The sequence below is a fragment of the Rhyacophila brunnea genome, unplaced genomic scaffold (assembly GCF_057557595.1).
Source record: "Rhyacophila brunnea isolate RB1 unplaced genomic scaffold, BYU_Rbru_1.0 scaffold_2, whole genome shotgun sequence".
Lineage (NCBI taxonomy): Eukaryota > Metazoa > Arthropoda > Insecta > Trichoptera > Rhyacophilidae > Rhyacophila > Rhyacophila brunnea.
Genome location: NW_028232859.1, coordinates 57,124,035 through 57,151,777, shown reverse-complemented (window position 1 = coordinate 57,151,777; position 27,743 = coordinate 57,124,035). Strand labels below are relative to the sequence as shown.

The window sequence follows — 27,743 nt, the reverse complement described above, 5'->3', positions numbered from 1 at the left end:
CTATTCCTTATTTGTTTTCATTTAAAAGTATACAATTTGCAGATGGTGCTGAGAAAATTTTTAAAATTCAATTAAACCCTATCCAACTAAACCATAATAGTATAGATATGGGCGATCTGACAAAAATAGTGCACACTTTTTCAGTCATTTGTTTTCGTTGAATTAAGAATACATAATATCGTCTCTGTTCTGGCAGAACACACTAGCTGGAGAATACTAGTTTTGAACAATTTGACTTTGAAGTTGTTAAAATGTTTGAAATGGTCTATCATGTGAGTTTATTAATTTAGTAATCGTAAAACGGCTGACTTTAAAATAAAGACTGTTTATTTATTAAGAAGGTTTCCAGACGGTAAAGTTTGAAATAAGGAACATTTGGTATAACTAACTCAATGTCATTTTTTCGAATAATTAGTGTCTTCTGCCAGAACAGTGACGATATTACATGTGTTGGTTAGTTTTTTTTTTAAATTAATTAAGCCCTGCCTAAACCAAACCATAATCAATATAAAATATTATATACATATCTATATAATAAACCAAACCATAATCAATATAAAATATTATATACATATCTATATAATATAATGTGTTTAAGGATAGATATTTTTTGACTATTATGTTTTGTGTTTAATGGAATTTCAAAAGCTATCAAACACTATATACATTTTGTAATTAAAGTTCAATGAAAACAAATACGTTTGACTGACAAAGTTAAGTGCGGACTATTTAACAGCATACTTCCACCCTTCGCCACTGTTGGGTAGACACTCTAATAACATATTTTGATAATAATTTATTGTGTTTTAAGTTACATTTGTGGGGTTGAAGATTAAACGAATATATTAAGTTACATTATACCACCATGTTTTAACTTAAGAGGATCATTTATAGGGCTCTAAGATTTTAATGTATTCCATTCAGCTAAAAAGATTAATCAGTTATTCATCAGTTGAGATATCTATTTCTAATAATATTACTGTAGTATTTGGCTGAAACTTTTGGAGTTCTGGTCCTGGTCGGTGAATTAAAGTCGACATTATATAATCCGAATCGTGTACTGAAATTAAAAAACAATCCGTATTAATAAATGATTCGAATCAATTAATTATATTATCTACTATAAAATATTAACTCTGTCAGCTGTCATATTACTTTGGTTAATTGTTTTTATAAGACATTGAAAAAAGCGGTTTTTGCAAGACATTAAATACTTATTATGAAAGTGAATATTGAAAAAGAGCTCATGGACTACCTACTGTTTAAATTAGCTGCAAAGTGTTTTGCGTTACGGATTAATGTGAAAAAAAACTTCACTATTTTCGCTCACATCTGATTACGATACGGTGTGTTGATGAACGTCTTAAATCAATATTTTGTAATGTTCACTATATTTAAAAAATAAATTAAATTTGAATTTGAAAAAAAAAGTCTGAAATAATTCGATAAGAAATGATGTGAAAATGGGTTCTCAATATAAAAATAATCGTATCTATGTATTAGGCAAGTTGATTGATTTGGTACTGTTAATAGAGCATGTAAAGACCTTGCCAAAATTTATTTTGAAAATATTTAGACGAACGATAACAAATATGTCAAACGCGTTTTTAATTCGTATCGAAAAGTCATAAATAATGCTGCTGGCCAATAAGCAAACCGCCATGTTAAAATGGCATTCAGCTAACTTACGAAATATTACTTACACCAAAATCAACAAGACATTGTTATGTTCAATTCATACTGAGCATACTGCGAAAAGTCAAAATACTTGGTTGGCAAATTGAAATAATTTTTTTGATAGATATAAACTCATATCTTTGTAATTTATAATTATAATTACTTTGAAATAATTTGGGAACTAAGTGGTCATGGTTAATTATTCTAGTAAAAGGTATTCAGCATAATGACTTAATCAAAAAAAATCTCGAAAATCGCAAAAAAATGACTTGGACATTTTTTGCACTAGCTCACGATATGACGATAATATGTAGTAATCATGAGTGATGATAAACAGATTGATTCCAGACGATTGGACTTCTCAGTTATTAATTGGACACGGTAGTTTTGTCTCCAAGCTCTGTCAGCTTGGCATAATAGAATCTCCGACTTGCTTATGTGGCGAATTGGATGAAATGGCGAATTGGATGAATGAAAAAGAGGATGCCGATCACATCCTCTGGGAGTGTTCACTATATATGTCGGTTGAAATCAAAGAGCTTCTCAAGTCGATCCGAACCTCAGTTGGACCGGTCGGCCATTGTGACTTGTTATCAACGAGGGAAAATTTCTCAGCCTTTAAAGAGTTTGCGGCATTTTACGGCGAGCGAGAAGGTCTTTTCGCATCGAGAATTGACCGTAATACATTATATTATCAAAGTAGGAATCACGCACACTCTAGTGCACGCCAACCCAAAGTCTTTGGAAGTTGCTCCTGGGTAGGGAATCCAATCCCGAGCCAAAATTCTGATCCCGGGATTTCGGGATTACAATTTGTCAATCCCGGGATCCCGGGATTGGTCCCGGGATTGGGATTTTTTTTCCATTGTTAATATAAAATTTTTAAATTTACAAATAACATTGATAAAATCGGTCAAAAATATATCTAGTATAATTTATACTATTTAAGACATTTATTGTTAATATTGTGTACGTTCAATCTTGGAAATACACAAGTTTAATGGAGTAAATAATATTGTAATATAAATAATAATGTGAATTTAATATGAGATTGCTATTTCTGATAGTAAAGACATAATGAATAGATCAGCGAGATTTAAAATAGTAAAGCAAATAATCATGGCGTACTTATGGCCTTTCCGCTTCATAAATCTAATTAGTCAGCCAAATATGAAACTGCCGTAAAACGTATGATATCATGGTGGAATAACTTTGTTAAAAGTGCGAAGCATTGTTTTTTTTTACCAATCTTTCTCATTTTTAATAATTTATGTGAAAAAATAAAATGAATCGGCAACCTACACATCAAACTTCATTCAAACTCAGTTTATTTCTAATGTAGCTATTTTGTATTAAAAGTATTTTTTCTGTTATATTTTCCATAAAAAATGATAAAAAAAATCAATCCCGAAATCCCGGGATTATGTTTATCAATCCCGGGATTCATAGGTATCGAAAATAGCTCGGGATCCCGGGATCCCGGGATTCGGGATCCCGGGATTGGATTCCCTACTCCTGGGACACTTTCGGCACACATTTGAAGAGTGCCTAAAGTTCGTTACGCCACCCATAACGGGTGTGGAGAAGTGGCGGGTGGTGGAGGGAAAAGCAAGTAATCATGAGTGAAAAGGCGATATACACTATCGTGAAACGAGTTCTTTATATGGTGATGAATCGTAATTATTCATGCATTGGGCAAGTTCACAGATTCAGTAGATTACATACGACTTAAAAAATATATTATATTGTTCAGATTACAAAATCAACAACACTAAAAACGTTCCTTAAAAACTAAGTATTTTTTTTAGATATGCCACTGAAAATCGCCATAACTTGTTTGTGTATTACAAAAAACTAACGTAATATTCTATTATAGGACCACACACATATTATTATTACGTATTTTGTGGGTATCGACATTTTGGCATGCTATGGGGTGATACAATAATTATTGTTGGTGTAGAATTTTAAGATTACATACGTGTATCCCATTGTCCATTCAAAGGTGTCCATCAAACTCCATGCCGTGTAAGCTGTTATAGTACAGCCATCGTCAATTGCATCCAACAGTGCATTTAAATACCCTCGGTAGTAGTTGACTCTTCCCGTGTCATTCAATGTTCCAGGTTTGTCGGAAAATCCGTTTTCCAAGATCATTATTTCTGGATTGCCGTAACTATCTTTCACCCAGTTGAGTAGTTTTGTGAAACCCCATGGAACATCCTGACAAAGATAGTTTTTTTTTTTTTTTTTTAATTTTTTAAAATATAATTTACACAAATCGAAAAGCGTGTCAAATTGTAGCTATTTCGCAAAAAATAGAACAAGTTTAAACTGGCTATAAATTAAAAAAATAATTACATACATACGTGATTTTATGTGTAGATTTTGACAAAATAAGCCTTGAATATGTACTTAAATTTATTGAATTGTGTAGTAGTGTATAATTAAATTCAGCTTAAATTTGACTTTCTTAATTTATTTCATTTGTAGATAATATCTAAACCAGAAAAATATATAATATGTACACTAATTTATCTCCGGATTGATAAAATTCGAGATAAATAAACTACAAAGAGTGATAATTTATCGTCCTACTGCTGGATGAAGGCATTTTCATTTTTCTCTGTCCTTAAGGCTCATTTACATGAGTCACTGCGGATGATCATCGCGGATGAGATGGATCAGTATGTACTATCAAATATGATGTGGACTGCAGGAATATCTATTTAACCGGTCTGTTTTCAATTATTCAAAATGACAGTTTACGTACCTACCTATGTAAAATAATATAATGACAGGACTTAGGGGTCCAGTGCGCATGCGCGAAATCATCCGCAGTGATCAAAAAATGGTCCAAAGTAGAACAAGTTCAAATTCATTCGCTTTTGATTCCGGATGATTCGTTGATGAATGTGCGTTTACACCGGTCACTGCGGATGATTCCTCCGCGATGATCGTCAAAAGTGAACCATGTAAATGGGACTTTAGTTGTTTATTGGTATGCACTTCAGCTAAATTTCGTTATCTCATCGATCCAGCAGTTTATGAACATCTTTTGAAAGATTTTGATTAAATTAAATAAAGAGATTAAAAACAATCTTACGTATAACCATTCAGTCTCTGCTCGTCCCCAGCTTTGGTCTACAAATATATCAACATTTAGATCATCATCATACGACTGCTGGTTATACCCTTAATTCATAGATGTCGATCTGACCATTCTTGTGGTGTAGTGGTTTATTCCTATGAAGTCATAAGCTCCACGAATGAATTTAACTTCTTCTTTGGTAAAGGTTGGTAATCGGGATCTATTGTAACCTTGCTCGTGGCTTCGTTTAGCGATTGCTTCCTTCATAACATGAGGATAATCTCCCTTTTTAGAGAATATTGGGTTAGCGTACCATCCCACCTGTTAAATCATAAAAAATAAACATTAATTTAGTGATATTCTGGCAGTTTTTCATTCTTGATTGCCACTTTCAGCGAATCCTACGTTAATATATCGCACCCTCGCAACTACGCAACTAAACCGCCACAAGTCCAAAATACGTGTTTTGAGTTAATTACTACGTTTCATTGTCTATCGTTTATACTATATGTACCGAAAATTTCATGTCTCTAAGTCATCAAATTCAAGTCAAAACTTCATTCAATATCTAAACATATTTCAAAAACACAGTACAAAAATGCGAAAGGTAAAAACTTCCAAGCTGATTTTCTCTGTTTGACGAATTTGGATTGTGGCAGTTTAGTGGCGAGGGTGCGATATATTATATCTAAATATATTTTTTTTAATTTTATTTATTAAGGAAACAAAAACAGTTTACAAGATAAAAAGAACTTTTTATATACCACGTTTTTAAATTTTCTGTTGAATCATATAAACTTGACAATTATACGTATTAATAATTTCGGACAAATAAGGCAATTGTCAACTAATCATTTTTTTGCTATTTTACAACAAACAAGCAAAATATAGAATACTGAAATGTCATTTTGATTCCCATAGTAACGCACGTATATATTAGTAATTTAGTTGCTAGGACCACCCACTTAGCAACCAATAATAGTGGATTGGATTACGGATTCCTTCCGAAATAACTTTTCATACAAAACAGAATTAACTGAAAATTAATTCAATTCTACTTAAAGATGGCTAAAAGTATTAAAAAATGCATTGGCATTGTGTTGTGATATATTCTAAAAGTTTCAAATGTCTAGCTAGTCGGGAAGTTAGTTAAAAATCGATTGCAAGATTTGTACCGGACAAACAAGAATACGACCTAATAAAAACGTTGTAAAAAATATACTTCAAATTAAAAAGAATCTCTTTGAAAAGAATATTATTTGCGTTATTATTTTATATAATATATTTATCAATATAATGTAGCTTAATTGCAGAATGTTGTAGGAAGATTTTTTAATAATCTGAAAAAACATGGATTTCTACAGAAAACAAAAATGTGGTCACAAAACAAATGCTCGATTATTTTTCATATTTATGTTTTTAGATAAGTAGATAGATATATATTGATTATTAAAATGTAAATAATCAGTACAATCTATTAAATTGCAGTTTTAGAATTCTGCCGCTAAATGCACTACTCATACACTTAAGGCATAAATCATCTTGCGAGTCATTTCAAATAACAGATTAATTTAACTTAACACCTGAGCTATAACATTCATTGCCGGGGTTGTATCAAATTAAAATCGTTTTGTGATAATGTTACAATATAATGAATTCACATTGTGAAAAAGACAGCGCTCGAAATGGAAAAATTTACGAACCGGAGCGATCAATAATTTATCGAAAATATTGACGTAGTTATCTAAATTTACGTATATTTTATAAAAATAAAAGCGTTAGATTTCTTGTTATATGGCCTATCTAGCTCAGATGGTCAAATTATTTTTTTCACGAAACGGAGCAATAATTTTGGAAATTTCGTGAACCGGAACGGCGCTCCGGTGCGCTCCAGTCCATTTCGAGCCCTGGAAAAGAAGAACGACACAAGTCGAACTTTTTTGATTCATGCAAGCAATCTTGCAACTCGCACGATAGGTAATACATGTTTACACGTGCATTTTCTTTTAATGGCTGCAATAATATGTACTGTCAGCAGTAAATCCATGTACGTGTAAACGTTTGTGGTTCATAAAAGCTATATCAAAGTGAGACGGTCTCTTTTGATCTAGGCTTGACCGAAGTATGGATACTAAACAGTCAATCGAAAAATATGTTATGTGGCAATATATGATTTCTAATTTTTACTTTCTCTTAACAATTTCTATTATAATTTAGTATGTACCTAGATATTGGTACTACAAATGTAATCTAATGGCATTTTTGTCATCGTTGGAATATGGTTGGAATCAATACTAAATCTGACACATGATAAATGTAGTCATAGACAATAAAATTATTATTATTACGATACTGGTGACGTTTATTTAAAATTCGAATTGTCACCGTCTTCGTTCCAGGCTCCTTCGATTTGGTAGGCCGCCGTCGCAGATCCAAATTCAAATGAATCTGGAAATTTTCTCTGAGCGCCATTGACGACGAAACTATAATAAATGATACAAAATATAAAATAACTGGGTTTGCTTAAAAGTAATATTGAATATACGTACTATCAGTAGCGAAAGGTGGAGATAGGCTGTTAAAATCCGCCATAAATAGTGCACAACAAACTTTCTTAGTCTACGTATTTGTTTTTTTATTGAACCGAGACTACAATTTACAGATGATGTTGGTTAGTTTTTAAAATTCAATTAAACCCTACCTAAACCAAACCATTATAGTTTTGGTGTTCTTTGGGTGATACGACAAAATTTTGCACAATTTTTCATTCATACTTATTTGTTTTCGTTGGATTAAGAATACATACATATTACACACATTGTTGGCTATTTTTTTTAAAATTCATTAAGCCCTGCTTAAACCATACTATTAAATAGATAAAAAAAATATTATATCGATAAAACATCCAAAGTTATGTATGATTTAATTGCATAATTTTAGATATTTTATTGATATACGAGTATTTTTTACTATTATCTATGAAGAATGCATTGGCATCGTGTTCTGATATATTCTAAAAGTTTCAAATGTATAGCTAGTCGGGAAGTAAGTTAAAAATCGATTGCAAGATTTGTACCGGATGAACAACCACCGGACAAATAAGAATACGAGCTATGTTTTAATAATAATAAAATAGCCATTTTTCATTAGTCAGGAAACACACTAAAAATAATTAAAATAAATTTATACAAATTAATTATCATTTAATTATATAAATCATGACATCACATCGAATTGCATCAAATCGTTACATATTTATAAAACAATGTTAATACTTTTTAGGTAAAATAACCCAGCAGGCGACTTTTTTTTACCAACAGAGCAATTTTATGGTGTATTTTTATCTGAATTAAAGCGTCGATGACATTGAGCTACTTTACAAGCTGTTAGTTAGCGAGTTTAAAATCGGGCGAGTCAGCTAGTTCGTTTTTTACCGGCAGGTTCGCCACTATCGCTCTACTGCGCAGACGCAGATCGGCCTACACGCCAGCGAGTAGCGAGTAAAGTAGCCCGGCTTTAAAATTTTCTCGGTAGATTGTTTACAATCTGCTTGTTAGCTAGTTCGAAGATGACACCGAGCGAGCTTACAAGCAGATTGTAAATTCGCCGGCGTGTAGCTTGTAAAGTAGCTCAATGTCATCGACGCAAAAGTGGGTCAGGCATAATATCATGAGCTTATACTACTCTTGTTTTGAGCGTTCATTTCCATTAAAATAGATTATTTTAATATAATGCCTACTAGCTGAAGTACCCGGGTTCGCACGAGGTTGCTTCATTGACCGATATAAATTTTTCCTTGTTTTACAAAACAATAATAATCACATTCTTCAACATTAAAATATCTGTATCTAGAAATGCAACATGTCAAAATGAAAATAATTGTGACAGATAAGTCAAATAAAGAAATTAAAATCAAAAATATGCAAACTTTATCTGTCAAAAATTCAAAATAAGAATTTGCAGAAAATGCAATTTGTATTGTATAAACTTTGTGTAGATGTCAGTTGAGTCCAAGTAGGAAAAGTATATCAAACAAAAAGATTTTGACTTCTATTATACCTAATATATGGATTAAAATGTTTCTTTTATCTTAAAATTATAAATATAATAATCAGAAATTAAAAAAAAATGATGTGTGTTTTTTGGCATAACAAAACTTCTTTGGCATAACAAAACAAAATAAGCCGTTACCTGAGTCTATTAATATTACAGTGGATTAAGTTGATGAAAACGTACGCGATTCATCTGTGTCCCATATAGCACGTCATGATAATTGTAATTTAATAATTAATGTATTGGACCAAAACTCATCTTTGCCATATAGCGGTTATAATCGATTCAGAAATGTCCATGATGAATTAATAAAAAATTAAATTTTATTAATTTTTTGAATTATTTACCAGCTCAACATTTACAAAATTTATTTATTTTTGATATATAATTTTACTCATAAAATATAATACTTACATAAATATAGCTTCAAATCTTGATACACAATCTTTACAATGAAAAATAGATATACACTCCAATATAAATGAAGTCATATGAATATAAATTAACTGTGTAGAATGTTAGTCTCCAGAAATTTGTTTATAAACATATATATTTATTATGACACAATATTGGTTATGTTTACAACACGTTCTCTTTACTTGGTTATATTGAACGACTAACTAAATGACACTATGCGCATGCGCGTATATCCTTGAGACCGAAATGAATATAATAATAGTAATAAATTATGTGTTACATCGGCGCGCGCAACTTCGTCACACGCCAAAAATACACTCTGATCTGTTTCCCAAACGCGCCAAAAGAAGTACAACTTCAAAAAAATCATTGATATAAACCTGCCTGACCGACAGTCACGCATTAATACTACACTGGTATGTCAGAAGAGCTATTTTTACACCTGATATGGTCATTATTTAGTTCACTAACAACACCAAACAGAATAAGCCATTATACACATGTAATCAGTGGCGCACCCAGGGGGGGGGGGGGGCAGGGGGCCTTGGCGCCCCCCAAAATATGAAAATCATCAGATTCAATAAACTATACCTTGGGCTTAGAAAAACAACACGGCAAAAAATGATTTGTAATTCTCCAGCAGCCTTTTTAGTAAAATTTCTTAGATTTTAATTTCTAACACAAAAATTTAGAAACACTGATGTCAGGTTTTTTTAGAAACCCGTTCCCTAATGAAATTCTCGGTGTCCACCCGAATTCTGGAGTGGTATAGGTGATGGCTGGGGAGGGTTGACAGTGCTCTAGCCTGGGAGCCCGGGCTGTGGGGGGCCGGCGTGTCGGGTTGACCAGATAAGTGAGATAAACACACATCATAAATTATCTTTAATAGTAAAAAAAGTCGCCTGCGGCGCTATTACACTTCATGGCTATAAACATTTTAAATTATATAATTGTCCAATATATTTTCAAATTATTATGTGTCGATACTCCGTCGCTATAGGATTTGTTTCCCGAATAGACCAAATGTCAATTTTACAGGAGACGAAAAACAAATTTCATTGTCGTATATTTTAATATCAGTAGATGTAACAATCATTCTTTCTATACTGTATGATTGCAACATTATCTAAGAATAGATTCCAAGAATAATATACTGGTATAAGTCATTAAATGCACAGAAAATGCGTTTTATTTACAAGTACTCACTGTGGATATTCGGGAAATTTTTAGCGCTCTCTTAGAATAATGGATATTCGGGACAAAACATGGACGTTCGGGATTTAAGACCGTAGCGTATTGCTGCACGGCCCACAGATTACTGAGTGGTCAAAAAGTACGCGCCTCAAATGTTATATTTATTTACACGATAATTGTTAATAATTACCTCTACTATTTAAATACTTAATGATCGTAATTATCCAAGTTCGTATGTAATAATAACACGCTGCAATCGCTTTTTTCGGTTTTTTTTCGGATTAAGTAATAAAATAGTTTTTAAGTAATTAACTATTTTTTTATTGAACGAATATTTCACAAGATTTAAGAATGTACCATTCTAATAATTGAACATACTTACATATTTTTTTTAAATCACTTCTGAGAAAATATATTATAAGGTATCTACTACTTTAATTACTAACCGACGTCACGGTCATTTCTCCAATATTTTATGATGGTACTTACTCGTACTTGCTAACAATTTTATATTAATACGTTTTCCAAAAAAAAAAATCTATTTATATATATATCTGTATATTATTATATATATATATATATATATATATATTTCTATAATTGACAATTAAACTTATTACAAACCACCAAATAAATATTATATATTTACTATTGTAAGGAACAACAACACAAAATAATAGCATGTATAAATTAATTACCATTGGATGCTAATATTAGGTAGGTACCAATATCCTAAGTATATAATATCCACCAAATAAATAGTTACTAACATACATATTAAATTAAAATATTAATTATCAGCGCATTCAAAAATAAATAATAGCATCGCCTTTATTTTCATAGAAATACGTAGATTAAAAGTAAAATAAAGACAAACAATGTTTGATTAATAATAATTTGAAATAATAATTATTTTTTACGTCATAGTAGTTGCCGGGTCATACTGTAGAATTCATATAACCGTTGGGATTTTGTGTCATTTATCAAAACAAAATGCAGTTATTTAGGTTGAAATACTCACTTCCACAACTCTATTGTACGTTCAGGGCGAAATGGTGGTGTATCAGCTATGAATGATCTCTTCAAATTTGATGAATTCACTATTAAAACAATAGTAACGTTAAAAACAATATCAATAAGACGAAATTTGAAAGAAGTCTCCAGACGGCGGAAAAATATGAAAGTGGGCGTGATTGTTTTAGAGCTAGACAGCGTGAATGTGGGAGCGAGATGCACGGTGTGAGCGCGGTTTGATTGGCTAAAGTCATATTCGGGAAATAAACACTCAGCCAGAGATATATTTCGACTGAAATTAACTTGGATATTCAGGTACGAATAGTTGGACATTCGGGAGAAAACCACGGAGTAATTGTAACTTAACATGGCGTATTCGGGTTTTTTAAAAAAAAATCTCTGTTCCTAGATAAAAATATATTGTTTTTATAAATGATTTCGGTAGAGTTCGATAAAAGAAATTGAACTGCATTAAAATGTCGATTTCGACAAAAATGGATATTCGGGAAACAAATCCTATAGCGACGACTCGACAGCTCTATTATTAAAGTAGATGTATTGAAAATCGCCAATAATTCACTGTATCAGTACCATCAATTTGAAGTAAAACACAATTTAAAAAACGTTAATGTAGTGTTTCACACTGTTTTTAATCTAAGCGGTGGATAGGGGGCCCGTCAAATACCCTAGCCCAGTGGTCGGCAAACTCATTAGTCAATAGAGCCAAATATCAACAGTACAACGATTGAGATTTCTTTTGAGAGCCAAATTTCTTAAACTGAAATTATATGCGTAGGTAGTAAGTAGGTACACTGCTAATTTACTTAATAAACTTTAGTTAAAGTTTTAAGTCCTAATTAAATTATAGGTAGGTACACTGAATAAAACTTAATATCATACGTAATAATGATCTTATTTATTAATAAAAATTAAATTGTAAGTCAGGTATCCATAAAATTGAATCATGACAATGACTGACAAACTCAATGAGAATAATGGCCTTGCATCTCCTTGTAAAGTTTGGGTAAGTCAGGTTCGTATGTTGTTGATTTAATTTTAAGCACGAATCCAGGTTCTCATCAATAAATCAATTTCTCAATTTACTCTTGATTTCCTCTCTTGGAAATCTTTTTACTAATCACAAAACTTGCAATATTAACATTGTTGAAAGATTTTATTCAGTACCTAATTAAATACAGAACTTTATTTTTCTTGACTCTTTTCCTCAGCTGCTTTCTTTTTTGCATCATCGACGGAATATTTAGCGCAAAATTACGAGTTTTTAGTTGTAGTATCTCTCTAAATTTGAATGCGCTAATTTTTCCCGACACATAAATAAAGGTCGGTAAGCCATTTAAGTTTTGAATAAACGCGAAGTCTCGGTCTATTTAACATTACATGTACTGTTATCCTCTTCCATTTTCTTTGCTCCTTCTTTGTAGCCATATCAAATATGGCAGAGAGCATCTGTGGCACAGCCGCGCTCAAGGGGCCAAAGAGCCGCAGTTTGCCGACCACTGCCCTAGCCTGAGGGCCCGTTTCAGGATGTGGGGGCCATGGTGTAGGTACACCGAGTGCAATAGACAAAAGACCGATAAACGAGATATTAGGCTGTGTTATATTGAGTAGGTTGTGTATAATTTAAAAGCAATAATACTTTTTTGTCCATTTTCAATTAATATGTTGAAACCTCAATATTAAAAAACCAAAAATCTGAGATAAACATTCGGCGAAAAGAACGACTACACCCACTTCGGTGGTGGTGTTAATCAAAAGATTTTTTTTTTAGGTGGAATTCGGCATAAATATTGTAGCTCTCTAGACCAGTGTTCCCCAAACTTTCGACATATGTGTACCCGTTCTATAATTTCGTAACACTGAGTACTCCTCGTCAAAGAAAAATGCATATAAGTACTTTAATAAAAATCAAAATATATTCCTTTTGTAGTACTTACATAAACAAAATAATAATAAACGAAAAATAAAATTCATTCATAATAAAATATAAATAAAAGTTATATTATAAAAAATATCATTCATTATAAACCATGAGAAGGATGAAATTATTTATGTTGAAACGACAGATCATCATAATTTGGTTCCCTGGTTATTAATTTTAATCTGAGATGCGGTTCCACACCCAAAAGCTGTTCCTTTTTTTGACTTAATGTCTACAAATGCTGAAAAAGCAACTTCCAATAGATATGAAGTTGAAAAAGGCAATGTATTTCAGGAATTTTTCTGTTAAAACTGGATACACATATTGCATTTGCAACCTAAATGATGTTTAAGTACACTCCTTATATTTATTTTGCAAGAATCCGTCTGAAGCTAATATTTCTAACAATTGCTCTTCTTCCGCATGCGATAAACCTTCTAGCATGGATGTTGTATTAATGCTTGTTGCACCAGGCGTAGCCATAACCCGGTGCAGCACGTACCCCCACCAAACTCTTCCCGTACCCCAGGGGGTATGCGTACCACACTTTGGGAGACACTGCTCTAGACCAAGCGGGTAGCACAGCCGATATTATTTAAGTAATGTTTCAGCATACTAGGTACACATGTCCAGCATGGTCGCTGTTCACTTCCAATCCGCCAGTCGCTGATGACACGCTCAACGGTTACCGCCACTATGCCTCCAATTTAATAAAAACTAGGAGAAACTGTACAAATGTATCGCCGTGTATTGTGAAATTATGTAAAAATATTTATATGAAGAAGAAAAAAAGCCTATGGGACTAATTTCCATTCTCCTCCTTCGGCCCTCCCAATAATAAATCCTGGGTGCGCCACTGCATGTAATACAAAATCGAATGAATATCCTCAAATATTACATCATAAATATTATGATAAAAAGTAAATATTGAGAATCTCTATATATATAAAAATCTCGTGTCACGATGTTTGTGGTCGAACTCCTCCGAAATGGCTCGACCGATTTTTATGAATTTTTTTATGTATATTTGTTAGGTATGAGAATAGGTCAACAAGTATATTTCATACCGCTAGGTGATTAGAGTATCTCTATCCAGAAAATTTTTCTTTTATTTTTTTGACAATTTTTTTTTATTATTTGGCATAAAAAATTACCTATAACCTTAAATTTTCACTTTCCTACCCCCATTCTCCCATTTTTTAATCGCGATTTTATTATTTTTGTATGAACAAATTTAACCGTCGTTCGTATTTCAAACAGAACGAAATTATTTATGTGGTTGAATAACGGATGGCACTACGTCCGAGAAGAATTCAAGAGAAGCGTCGCGTCATTTTGACATTTCATTCGGCAAATCACAACGCAGTGCGTGCAAAATTTTGTACGATTTATTTAATTTATCTATTTTTATGTGCGTGTATTACAGTGCACAATGCCAGCAAGACGCAAGGGGGGCCATTTGGGCCGTCGAACGAATAAAGCAACAAACATGCAAAATAGTAGAGTAGAAAGAACAGACGAACAAATCCAACAAGATAACAAAAACGTGCGTGTAAGCATTTCGCAATTGCGTGCATCTCAACTACAAGAGGCACGAGCTGAACGAAATCAACAACGATAATTGGAACGGAGCCAAGCGCGCCGGTTTGTAGTTAACACACGCAGAGCAAATGACCGACAACGCCAACAAGTACATCAAACATTTACATCCGCTTCGTTCCTTCGTCTCGCATTCGAGTACGAGCCATATATTAAATATTCCGCTCATCCGAAAGTGCTGATTGGTGCTATGGACAAAGAATGTCCCCATTGTCATGCGCTCAAATTCAAACATGAGTCAGCCGGGATGTGTTGCGCATCAGGAAAAGTGCAACTACCAGAAATTGAGATACCACCAGAACCATTGAACAGCTTGCTCATTGGCACAAATAGTTCACAATACTGCGGCAAATGGTCAACAATTCCATTCTACGTTCAAAATCAAAGGTCAAGTATACCACAAAGTAGGCTCATTGCTGCTAATGCCAAACGAACCACATACATTTTTACAAATCTACTTCATGGGCGCGGCGGTGAGGACATCAATCATGTGGATGCACGTTGCGGCTACAATGGCCTCAATTCGTCTAATGCCAGGCGCATCGTCGGCGAACTGGACGCCCTGTTGAATGAGCACAATGAATTATTGACATTCTTCAAAGCACACATGCACGAATTGCAAAGTGACAATCATGCTATTGTCATCAATCCTGATAAAACACCAGCTGGAGAGCACGTACGTCGATTCAATGCGACTGTTGTTGACGACATTGCTGGAATCATGGTTGGCGACCGCACATCGACGCGAGAAATCGTGATTCGAAGAAGAAACAATAATCTGGAGCTCATCGCTGACACACACCGTTCATACGACGCTCTCCAATATCCGCTAATTTTCTGGAAGGGACAAGACGGATATTGCATAAACATTAAACAACGAGATCCTGTCACAGGTAATTCATTCATTATGAACATCATTACTCATTTTGAATTGAGAAAATCAATGGTTGATGTTTTTTTGTTTTTATCGGCGGTCATCGTCTACAGTGCTCTATTCCTCTTTCTATCATAGATCCCATCCCCACACACTTACGATACATTCGTTACTTTTTATTTAACAACCAAAATATTCACTAGAAATAATTTATATGGCAGAACAACGTTTGCCTGGTCAGCTAGTAATATTATAATATTCTAATACAAGTGTTTAATTTATCCCACATTCAAAAATCGAACCTTCAAACAACCACATTTTTCATTATTTTTGTGTTCCTTACTTAAGTCGCTATGTATCAACTTTTTTTTTAGAATTATTAATAACTATATCCTTGCTTTTTCGTACAAGGTAGTTGTTAGTAATTTTGAACAATCACAAACACCCGGGCTTTGAGAAAAACACATAAATATTGTGTCCTCACCGGATCGAACCCAGAACTCTCGGGCGGAAGACCAGCGCCTTATCCAGTGCAGCACGAGAGCCGCCACCATTCAAATTATTACATAGAAAAGCTTTCACAACAGCCATTCAAGGTTTAGATATCTATATATATATAAATAAAATTTGCTATGTAGTGTGGTTGCGTCAAAATAAATAATTACCAAAGTATTATATCTTCAAACTGTAGGTGATTGTATTATAACTAATTCATGGTATCATATTTATTTTTTAGATTAATATATAATTGAAGTTTCTTGAATGTGACCTTATCAGTAGGTATACAACAACATGAAAAGATTACACATCTCTGTTAACCAACCCACTTAAATTATTATACAAATGAGACATTCTAGCAATCAAATCGTATTTGAAAATATATCGAAGTTTTAAAAATACACAAATTCAGCGATCATAGACAATGGAAATTGAAATAAATTAATGAAAACCAATTACCATCTGCATTCCATCCTCCTTCTACTTGATAAGAGGCTGTAGCGGTTCCAAATCTAAAGCTTTCAGGAAACTTACGTCGGAAAGCATCGCTATAAGAATTTATTACGAAAAGTATAAAAATTAATAGTAATTTATAAAATAAACGGCTTTAGAAAATGTGTTTCAATATGTGTAATGTAATATCAATGTATTGTTACAACTAAAATAACAAAATATAGTAATTTATTATTAGTAGGTAGTGGCGAACGGTGGAGGTGGGCTGTTAAGATCCGACATAAACCGTGCTCACTAAACTTTGTCAGTCAAAAGTATTTGTTTTCATTGAACTTAGACTACAAATGTGTAGATAATATTTGTTAGTTTTTAAAAATTTAATTAAAGCCTGCCCAATACAAGCCATAGTAGGATATAGACAAAAAACATTTATTTAAAACTAGCTGAGCCAGCTGGCTCTCGCCAGTCTATCTCGCTAGGTCTTGCAGACAGCTTGGCGTCCTAATGAAATGATATTGGATTTTAATAAAATTGTAAAGTATGCAGAGACGGCGCCGTTTGACATGTCGCTGACTTTTACAATTTGCAAGTCGTTACTGTCGATATAAATTTGGCGTCATATGAATAGTCTATTATGGATTTTGGCCTTCAGGATGTCATCTGATACCATCCCAGGCTGCTAGACCTAGCATAATACCTGAAAATTTGATTGCGATTGAATATTATGTAATAGAAGAAGGTTAGCCATATAAAAAATAAATTTAAACTATTAAGTTATTTTGTTTCATTGTCTAAAAAAATGCTTGCAGCCATAGAATAATATTTAAAAAAATTAAAATTTGAATTAAAATTTTAGCGATAATATGTTTCACGCTGCGGGACGTTCATATCGAAACAAATGTTGATAAAAGAAGAAACATATAGATCTGAGAGGAAGTAATTATTAGGTTGGAAAAGAATTCGTCCAGCAGTGTATTGATCTAAACTGATTATGATTATGGCATTTTAAATAGGTAGATTATGTATATTATATAGCGATTATTCATAGGACCAAAAAGAGTAGAATCGGCTTAGAGAAGCCTTCATCCAGCAGTGGATTGACCTGGTCTAATGATGATAACGATGAAAAGAATATATTATATTGAAATATTTGATAAATGCAGCAATGTATATATGAAACAGGAATGGAATTAGTTTTGAGAGGCCTTCATCGAGCAGTGGATTGATCCTGGTTCATGATAATAATGACGATATAAATGGGTAGGTAAATTTTAATATCACCAATTTTAATAGATATAGCAGTTCATATGACCAATAAGATTATTGATACAACCTTCATCCAGTAGTGGAATGCGAATAAGCATAGTGATACATAATAATTCTTCTATATAACCACGCGAATGGAAATAATGGATAATACGACGTAGACGACTCATAGTGTGATTAGGGTATGAAATTATCATAATTCACTATTTTATTTGCTTATACACACGCATGCATTTTACTTATACTTGTATTATGTAATAAAATATTTACAATATAAAATGAAATAATATTATATACGTTGTGTAATAATTACCTATAGTAAATGTCATTTTTAATAATTTACCTCCCTAAAAATAATTATATTTACGTTGTCTTTAAATATAAAAGTTCGAATAAAAATATTTTAGTCTATGTTTGTTATTGTGAATTATTGTGAAGCTGATAAAATAAATGACAGTCGGATAAATGTCGAAAAATGCAATTAATAAGATTCTGCGGTACAGTTCTGTTATGAGGTATTCAGCGGAAAACACATTTTGAAAATAGCCGATATGTTAGGTTTGGTTAGGTTAACCTAACAAATAATCCAGTATATCAGCTATTTTCAAAATGTGTTTTTCGCTGTATTCCTCATAACCGAACTGTACCAGTATGGACCTAATAGGTTAACTGATTGGCTAACATCCATTTATCGTAAACATAAAAAAATCTGTAGTAAATGTGCCGCAGAGGTGGACATGAGATTTTACAACTTTCTTTTTAGACCAAACCAAACCTAACCTGGAGAGTGAAAATAGTTAGTTTTATCACTATATTTCATAATTGGGGAAAGAGAATAATTGACCTCAATACTTATAATAAATAAATTTACTTCAGTGGGTCCAATTTCAAACAGTTTGAAAAATGTAACACTGATCGGTACTATCAAACATAATTGAAAAACGTGAGCAGAATAGTGCATAATATTATTATTTTAAATAACTTAATAATTTGAAAGTCAAGACAACGTACCTATCACAAAATATGTTATTATATTAAATCCATTAAAATTTAAATTCAAATACCATCGTTATACATTAATATATACATATCTACGTACTCACCGTAATTACTATATTACTAAATAAACATTAGATTGATCCAGGATGATGATGATAATAATAATGAATTGAATAGGTACCTAGGTAAATATTATCACAAATTTGATAACATAATTTGTGAACGAAAGGAATGGAATTACTTTGCTTGAACAGTTTGATGAAGGTTTGGATTGATTCAGGTTTTTGAAACCCACAATGACTGAGTGGCTAACATGTTGGCTTATAATGTCGTGGACCTGACAAATACATATATTGTTTTTCACGGTCTAAAAATATAATATCAGATATGAATGTGACTGTAAATAATATACGTCAAGTGTTGCACTAAAATAATGTCACAATGACCAGAAAACCAGAATGATGTTTTAAACCAGGAGCATATGCACTTACCTGTCGTATAACTTCATCAACAGTAGATACACAATAGGTATTTGCTTCACAACTTAAATTAAAAGGGTGACGGTGACACATCATAAACATACAGCTGTCAGATTGATGTGACATGGTATACTTCGCCGGTAATATGAATCTAATATTATAATCTTATATTATCTAATAACAACTTCAAACGATTGAACGTATTATTAGGATAAGTATAGTGTTTTAATATAATATAGGTACACATGTATTAGGTAGTTTTATTTAACCTCTACTGAAAGTGTAATATTATGATAATTAAGATCGCACCAAATCGCTTGATTGAGAATAATATCCGGATTAAAAATTCACTAAAACATAAACAATTCGCCAAATCACTTGATTGAGAGTAGTATCCGTTTCGAAAAGTCACCAAAACCTAAATAAACATCTCTTGTTTCTAATACAAAGGCATTATTTATCATATTGTCATGACAATTGACGGAGTAGCCGCCATTTTGAAATATAATATTTTCAGTGTTGCAAACACGTCGAAAAAATAAATTCCCTAATTAATATGTGTTGTAAAAAAAGTCACGTGCCGATCGAAAACCTATTGTAAAACAATCAAAATAACCCTAAAAAACCCTAAAACGCAACAAAATTTATCAAATTCCATACTTTTTTACTTGAATAAAGAACGTTTCTCTACTGCATTTTCCATTTAAACCTATTGGAAATAACGAATAAGGCACACAATCGTTAACAAAAACGGGCACAGTTGTAGGATAATAATATATAAGAGATTAAACGATACATCATATTAGATAACTTATAGATAGAAGAATATTTTCATCGATTACTGGTTGGTTAGGCATGGCTTAATTAAATTAAAAAAAAAACTAACCAACAGCACCTGTGATATGTATTCTTAATTCAACGAAAACTATAATTACGTATGGTGTGTACTATTTTTGTCGAATGGATCCTAGCATACCTAAACGATTATGATGTGGTTAAGGCAGAATTTAATCGAATTAAAAAAAAAACTAACCAACACCATCTGCAAATTGTATTCTTAGCTCAACGAAAACAAATAAGTATGACTAACAAAGTTCAGTGTGCATTATTTATGTCGAATCTTAACAGCTTATCTCCACCCTTGGCCACTGGACTAGGTACATAATGATAAATTAAGTAAATTTGGTACCTACTTACGCTGTCAATAATATGTACAAAATAACTTGTTTTGAAGAATAACTGTATATACGAGGGTGGGTCAATAATTCCTTAGAAAAAAGCATTAAAACAGTTTTTATTTTTGTATTTTTTTTTATTTCTCAACATAATCTCCTTGGAGCTCAATACACTTGGTTAGACGTTTCTCATTTTTTTTAAACCGTCAGAAAAATAAGTTTTCGGAAGGTCCTCAAAATAAGCATTTGTCCGATCGATGACTTCTTCATTTGAAAAAAAACGTTGTCCACTTAGCCATTTTTTTAAGTTTGGGAAAAGGAAAAAGTCACTGGGGGCTAAATCTGGCGAATACGGTGGGTGGTCGACCAATTCGAACTTCAATTCTTCAATTTTAGCCATTGATCGTAAACATGTGTGAACACGGGCATTGTCCTGATGAAAGAGGATTTTTTTCCTGTTTAAATGAGGCCGTTTTTCTTCAATTTTGTTTTTTAGCTGGTCCAATAAAGATGCATAATAATCCCTTGTTATTGTTTTTCCTTTTTCCAAATAGTCAACGAAAATAATTCCACGTGCATCCCAAAATACAGTAGCCATAACCTTACCAGCTGATTTTACGGTTTTCGCCTTCTTTGGACATTGTTCGCCTTTCGCAATCCACTGCTTTGACTGTTCTTTCGTCTCGGGAGTATAGTGGTGTATCCATGTTTCACCTACAGTCGCAAAGCGACGAAAAAATTCATCCGGATTGCGTTGCATGAGCGACAACAGGGCTTTAGAGGCCACCACCCTATTGCGTTTATTGTCTACTGTGAGCAAACGCGGCACCCATCTTGCAGAAATTTTTTTCATGCCCAATTTGTCATGTAAAATAGAAATGACGCTACCTTTTGAGATCCCTGTAACCTCAATTATCTCACTCAACTTTAATCTTCGGTCACTTAACACCATATCGTGGATTTTATTGATCATTTCTGGTGTAGTCACCTCTACAGGACGTCCTGAGCGTGGTTCATCCTTTGTTGATGTACGACCACGTTTAAATTCATTTAACCAGTTATAAATTTAATAGTTGCAAGTGAAGGAGCAGATATGCCGTGAACTAAATCCAACTCATTTTTTACTTCCTTTGCTGTTAACCCTTAAAATATGGTAAATATTACATACAATAATAGTTACAAGCAAAGAAACGACGTAGACAATGGTAAGTATAACTTACGATACTCTTTGTTGTCGTACGAGAAAAAGATTAAAAATTTTAACTTACTTTGAATCCTAAAGTCACAGTTTCCCTGGGTAGAATTTATTTCGTCCATTGTTGTTTTACTATTATTATCCGTTTCTATAATATTATACGCTGTACTATTAATTGTCCCATCTGGCCTAATCACACATTTTTGTGCACGGATAGATTTTCTATCAATTTTTGTATTCTTGACACTAAAGTCCTGTATGGGGCGTGCATATTGCGCAATATTTATTTGCATTGTCTAGATCTCTTCATTATAGTATTTAATATTTACCAAACCATACAAAAAATACAATATAACCGAAAGTTCACAGTGATAGCGGTATGTAGCCTCCCGTCCGAAGTGAAGTATCGTAATTAGCAGTAACAATACACCCGCGCGGCAAGATCTCCGTGCGTTTCCCGCGTATAGTGTTGCTAAATACATTACCATACTTTACGTCGGAAAAAATTCAATAAATTTGAGATACAATAATATGCAATGCTTGAAAATCGCACTTATAATATGAATTTTGATATTCTGTAAATGGCATCATATGTAATACATACTATGGATACGAAAAATGAAAAAAAGTGAAAAACGTCATTTTGTTAGTTACAATAGTAAACGTAGGAGGTGTCGAAATAGTTGCAAGTAAAGGAGCAGATATGCCGTGAACTAAATCCAACTCATTTTTTATTTCCTTTGCTGTTAACCTTTTTATATTAAAATGTTTAATAACAGCTCTAAACTCAATTTTCTCCATTTTTGTAAACAAGCAATTTTTTTTTTAAATGTACGAGAAACACACAAAAACCCGACCAATCTGATTGAAACTTCGCAGCATACTGAATCGGTAGTGCCGCTGCATGAAAACAAACCGCTTACAGTACTAGTCGCGCCACCTGTCGGCTTTTCTAAGGACTTATTGACCCACCTCGTACTACATACTGTACTGCTACATATGAATATAAAATAAAACTGACTAAAATACTATGCATCGTTTGAATATAAATAATAATTGTGTTACATACATAATGAGATTTTCTTTTATCTCTTACATAGTAAATAATATAGAAGAGCCTTATTATTATTTTAATATATTAAAACAAGATTTTTAAAGGTTGTTAACCGCACAATATTATGTAAATATATTATCACGTGTATAATAATGTATGTAAAAAAATCTCGACTACTGTTAAAGTATAAAAAATATGATTTAACTACATATTTTCGAGAAAAAACTTTATAATAAGGGAAATAAGAAATCGGACAGTTAAATATTTCTGTAAATACCGAACTATTTTGTAATAAAATAATATATACTAATTCACATATTATTATATTTATATTTTTTTATCACTTTTAACATATGTACCTTTCAGTGGCGAAGACTCCATACTAGGCGATTATATAAAGTCTACCTTATAAGAAAAATATTTTTTTAATTCCATATTGACATATTTATATACTTACTCACCTAATTATTTATTTTTAGGTTCTATAAATATAATTAATTTGCCAACGAGAGATGTCGCACACGTAGGAATGTATTACAGTATTACACAGTTACATAACGATCCGCAAAGTTATTAAAAAATATACCACAGTGTGCCATTTATCTTGACGTAAATAAAGGTCCGATTATGCGTGAAATAATTCAGAATTTTTTTCGTACGGACTTTACGTCTCGTAACCTCAGCAAGTCTGTCGAATTGTATGAAATAAGGTAAGCTCCTATCGCAGAGCCTAAAATATTCACGCATAATATTGTTGTTATGACTGCGCACTTTGTCCAAAATCATTAATGATTAGATAATTAAAAAAAAATAATTTCTACGGCATTTAATCGAATATTAATAAATAAGTACCTAATTATAGATATTTTTTTAAATAAAAAAAATTATCTAATGATTTTTAGTGGGTATAAATGTTTTGAAAAATACGTAATTTAAACACATCGCTCATTTTTATGTCGTCAGAAAGTTTTTGAAGTTTCATTGAATTAGTGTGTCGTCATTTTTATTAGTGTAAATATCGTAATATCTTCTTATGTATCGTAAGTATACCTGACAAGTGTGCTCTTTTTATCAGATCTCTACAGCCTACCGCTTTCCAAAAGTCACCCTTCGCCACTGATACCTTTTCTCTATCTCACTCCTGCGGTAAATCGTATGTATGCAAATACGAATCAAGCGATACAACGAGGTTAACACTTTCCTTTAAAAATGAAATCGTAGCTATTATTTAAACATATTAATATATAATACACGCATAAACTATATACAGAGGCCCAATAACAGAAGCGTATTTAGTAAGAGAAAATAACATGAACATCCAGGCTTTGTGAAAATCACATAAATTATGACCTCACGAAGATCGAATTCGGGGCTGCCGGAGGAAAGACAAGTGTCTTTCACACTGGACTATGAGGGCTTTCGACCCGTTATGAGGTTTGCTGTGTCTTTTTTATAATACATATTTCTGTACATTTATATTACATCTAGGGTTGTCATATCGAACGAAAACGCTTCGATATCTAAGGATTGGTATCGTATTAAAAGAAAGAACAGATACTTTTTTGGCAACCCTAACTACACCGTCTAGTTTTTATATTTATAGAAATTTCCGACTTAACATGTAACGTTTTAATATTGGTGTATTACTTCTAATTTAGATTCATGAGTGGAAGACAAATGTGAATATACTTTGTAAACCATTGCAGATTTTTGCAAATGCGGATTATATTATAGCGATCATTGTCAGATCTAAATAATATGATATAGTAAAAAATCACTGGGCTTGAAGCATCTACAAAAAACATGGCTCGAATATGAATTAGACAAAAGCGAAGTATATGCCTATTCTGATCATGCTAGTAGGTACGTGATTCCCCAGTGGGTCTATTCTATACACAAGGCTGCTATCGGCGGCTATCGAGGGTAGTTTATCATATTTATGTACAGAGGCGGTTAATTGTAACAATAAGTTAACCGTCTGAACTGTCAAAAAGTTTTAACAGCACCTCTCTTGGATGTGTTAACTTTTAGAGCGAGATATACAGTTTTGACAGTTAGACAGCTAACTTATTGTAAAAATTATATTAAATACTTACCTCATACGGAACTAGAAAACACCTCAGATATACCTACTAGAAAAAAATCACATTTGAATAAAATACGACGCTTGACGGGATGTTAACCTGTATATCCACTGGTTTCGCGCCAATATGCTTTATCCAATTAAGCTATAGACCTCCTACTTAATTACGATCATTTATAGTAGTAGGTTCTAAATGACCGACGCCTGGCTCTTGCCAAATATTTAGTTATAACGTCTACTTGAACTTGCTAATTCACAAGATTTGATTAATGAATATTTGACAAGAAGTATTCATTGAATAAAAGAAATGGTTTATTATAATAATCAATACATAAATAATATAATAAACTACCCTCTATCGCCGCCGATAGCCGCCAATAACAGTCTTGTTTATAGAATAGATGCGCAGAAATCCGAATCAACGACTACCTTGTCGAGTGTGTCGATAGTTTGTGTATCTTGGTTCCCTGGTAATCAACAAGAATATCATAAATGAGGAAACAAAATGAAGAGTCACGACAGCGAAGAGGAATCCAGTAAGCAGTACCAGGTAACCGATCTTGGGTAAGGAAGAATCCGGGATAAACTTAAACATGTGTCAAAAATACGTCATACTTTGAATACTGACAACTACTGCTTTCGGTTTATGTATTGACGCTCATTCTCATTTGTGTGTTATACACACTTATTACACGTGCATAATGCGTGTTTCATTTTTCGTAGGACACTCACAAAAATATCAAAAACCATTATTTATGGTTTGTATGGTTTATGCCATGCTATGCCATGCTATGCCATGCTATGCCATGCTATGCCATGCTATGCCATGCTATGCCATGCTATGCCATGCTATGCCATGCTATGCCATGCTATGCCATGCTATGCCATGCTATGCCATGCTATGCCATGCTATGCCATGCTATGCCATGCTATGCCATGCTATGCCATGCTATGCCATGCTATGCCATGCTATGCCATGCTATGCCATGCTATGCCATGCTATGCCATGCTATGCCATGCTATGCCATGCTATGCCATGCTATGCCATGCTATGCCATGCTATGCCATGCTATGCCATGCTATGCCATGCTATGCCATGCCATGCTATGCTATGCTATGTTATGCTACGCTATGCTATGCTATGCTATGCTATGTCATGCTATGCCATGCTATGCCATGCTATGCCATGCTATGCCATGCTATGCCATGCTATGCCATGCTATGCCATGCTATGCCATGCTATGCCATGCTATGCCATGCTATGCCATGCTATGCCATGCTATGCCATGCCATGCCATGCTATGCCATGCTATGCTATGCCATGCCATGCTATGCCATGCTATGCTATGCTATGCTATGCTATGCTATGCTATGCTATGCTATGCTATGCTATGCTATGCTATGCTATGCTATGCTATGTTATGCTATGCTATGCTATGCTATGCTATGCTATGCTTTGCTTTGCTATGCTATGCTATGCTATGCTATGCTATGCTATGCTATGCTATGCTATGCTATGCTATGCTATGCTATGCTATGCTATGCTATGCTATGCTATGCTATGCTATGCTATGCTATGCTATGCTATGCTATGCTATGCTATGCTATGCTATGCTATGCTATGCTATGCTATGCTATGCTATGCTATACTATACTCATACAATACTCAACTATCATTGAACAATGTTGACGTCAGTGACATACTGTTAGAGTAGGCAGATAATGTATTGCTAAAGGACACCAAATTAATTCGGACATTGTCAATATTATATACCTACCTACATCTTTGATAGTACACCAGGTTTTTCTTTGGTCTACAATATAAGCTAAAGTCTCGCATCCTCTCCCGTTGTTCTAAAATTCTGATGTACAGGACGCTGTTCCGACCAATATTGACCTACGGGTCGGAGTGTTGGACTGTTAACAAAGCTGGGCATCGTGCGCTTAATGATTTTTAGAGAAATGTGCTGTGTAGGATAATACGATATCGAGTAATAAAAGTCGAAAACCAGAAGTCGCTGTAGTCGCATATCGAAGACTTCTCAGTGACGTACCTACCCGTCTATATATACTTATAAAAAAATTATTGCACTTATGACAACCTGAACTTGATTCACCCACAGAAGGCTCCATCTAGCAGCAGGGTTTATTCAAATCTTTGAATAATTTGGTTGGTAAATAAATAAAAATTCGAGAATTTATTTGATTTTTTAAAATTTATTATACGAATCTAATAAAATAAAATTAATCACTGGTAAGTACACTTATATAATTTATTATCGTCTTATCTCTTCAATGCCATCAATCGCTCTATTTTTAACAATTTCAGTGTAAAATTTGGCTGACGCTTTGGGTGTTGTTGTTCTGTTTGGAGAAGTGTAGTCTATGTGGTATAGACCGAAACAATGGCTAGAAAAAACAAAAAAGTTTATAATAAAATTCTGAAAAATTGACATGCATTATTATCAATGTGTGTTTGGATCTAGAGCATGAACATAACAGGTTAAGGTAGCGAATTAGATTCAAACGCAACCTTCAAGGCTCGAGGGATAGTTCCCAACTAGTCAGTACCTACCATCTGTCCTACATCCACCGGACAAGTAACGGTATTTTTTCACTTGTTTGTTTTGCTGTGCATCACGGTCTAGCATTCCACTATCAACTCATTTACAGTTATAAATAT

General features: G+C 33.1%; 1 protein-coding gene across 1 annotated transcript in view; it reads right to left on the bottom strand.

Annotated features, from left to right (window-relative positions):
* Window positions 1-948: 948 nt before the first annotated feature.
* LOC147072574 (myrosinase 1-like) overlaps window positions 949-27,743 on the bottom strand; it is a 57,218-nt gene continuing 30,423 nt past the window's right edge. The window contains exons 7-10 of the mRNA XM_085947336.1: window positions 27,340-27,469; window positions 4,898-5,089; window positions 3,659-3,900; window positions 949-1,060 (exon numbers count right to left, since the gene is read on the bottom strand). Of these exons, the coding sequence (XP_085803462.1) occupies window positions 949-1,060; window positions 3,659-3,900; window positions 4,898-5,089; window positions 27,340-27,469 (676 nt within the window). The remainder of the gene's footprint in view (window positions 1,061-3,658; window positions 3,901-4,897; window positions 5,090-27,339; window positions 27,470-27,743) is intronic.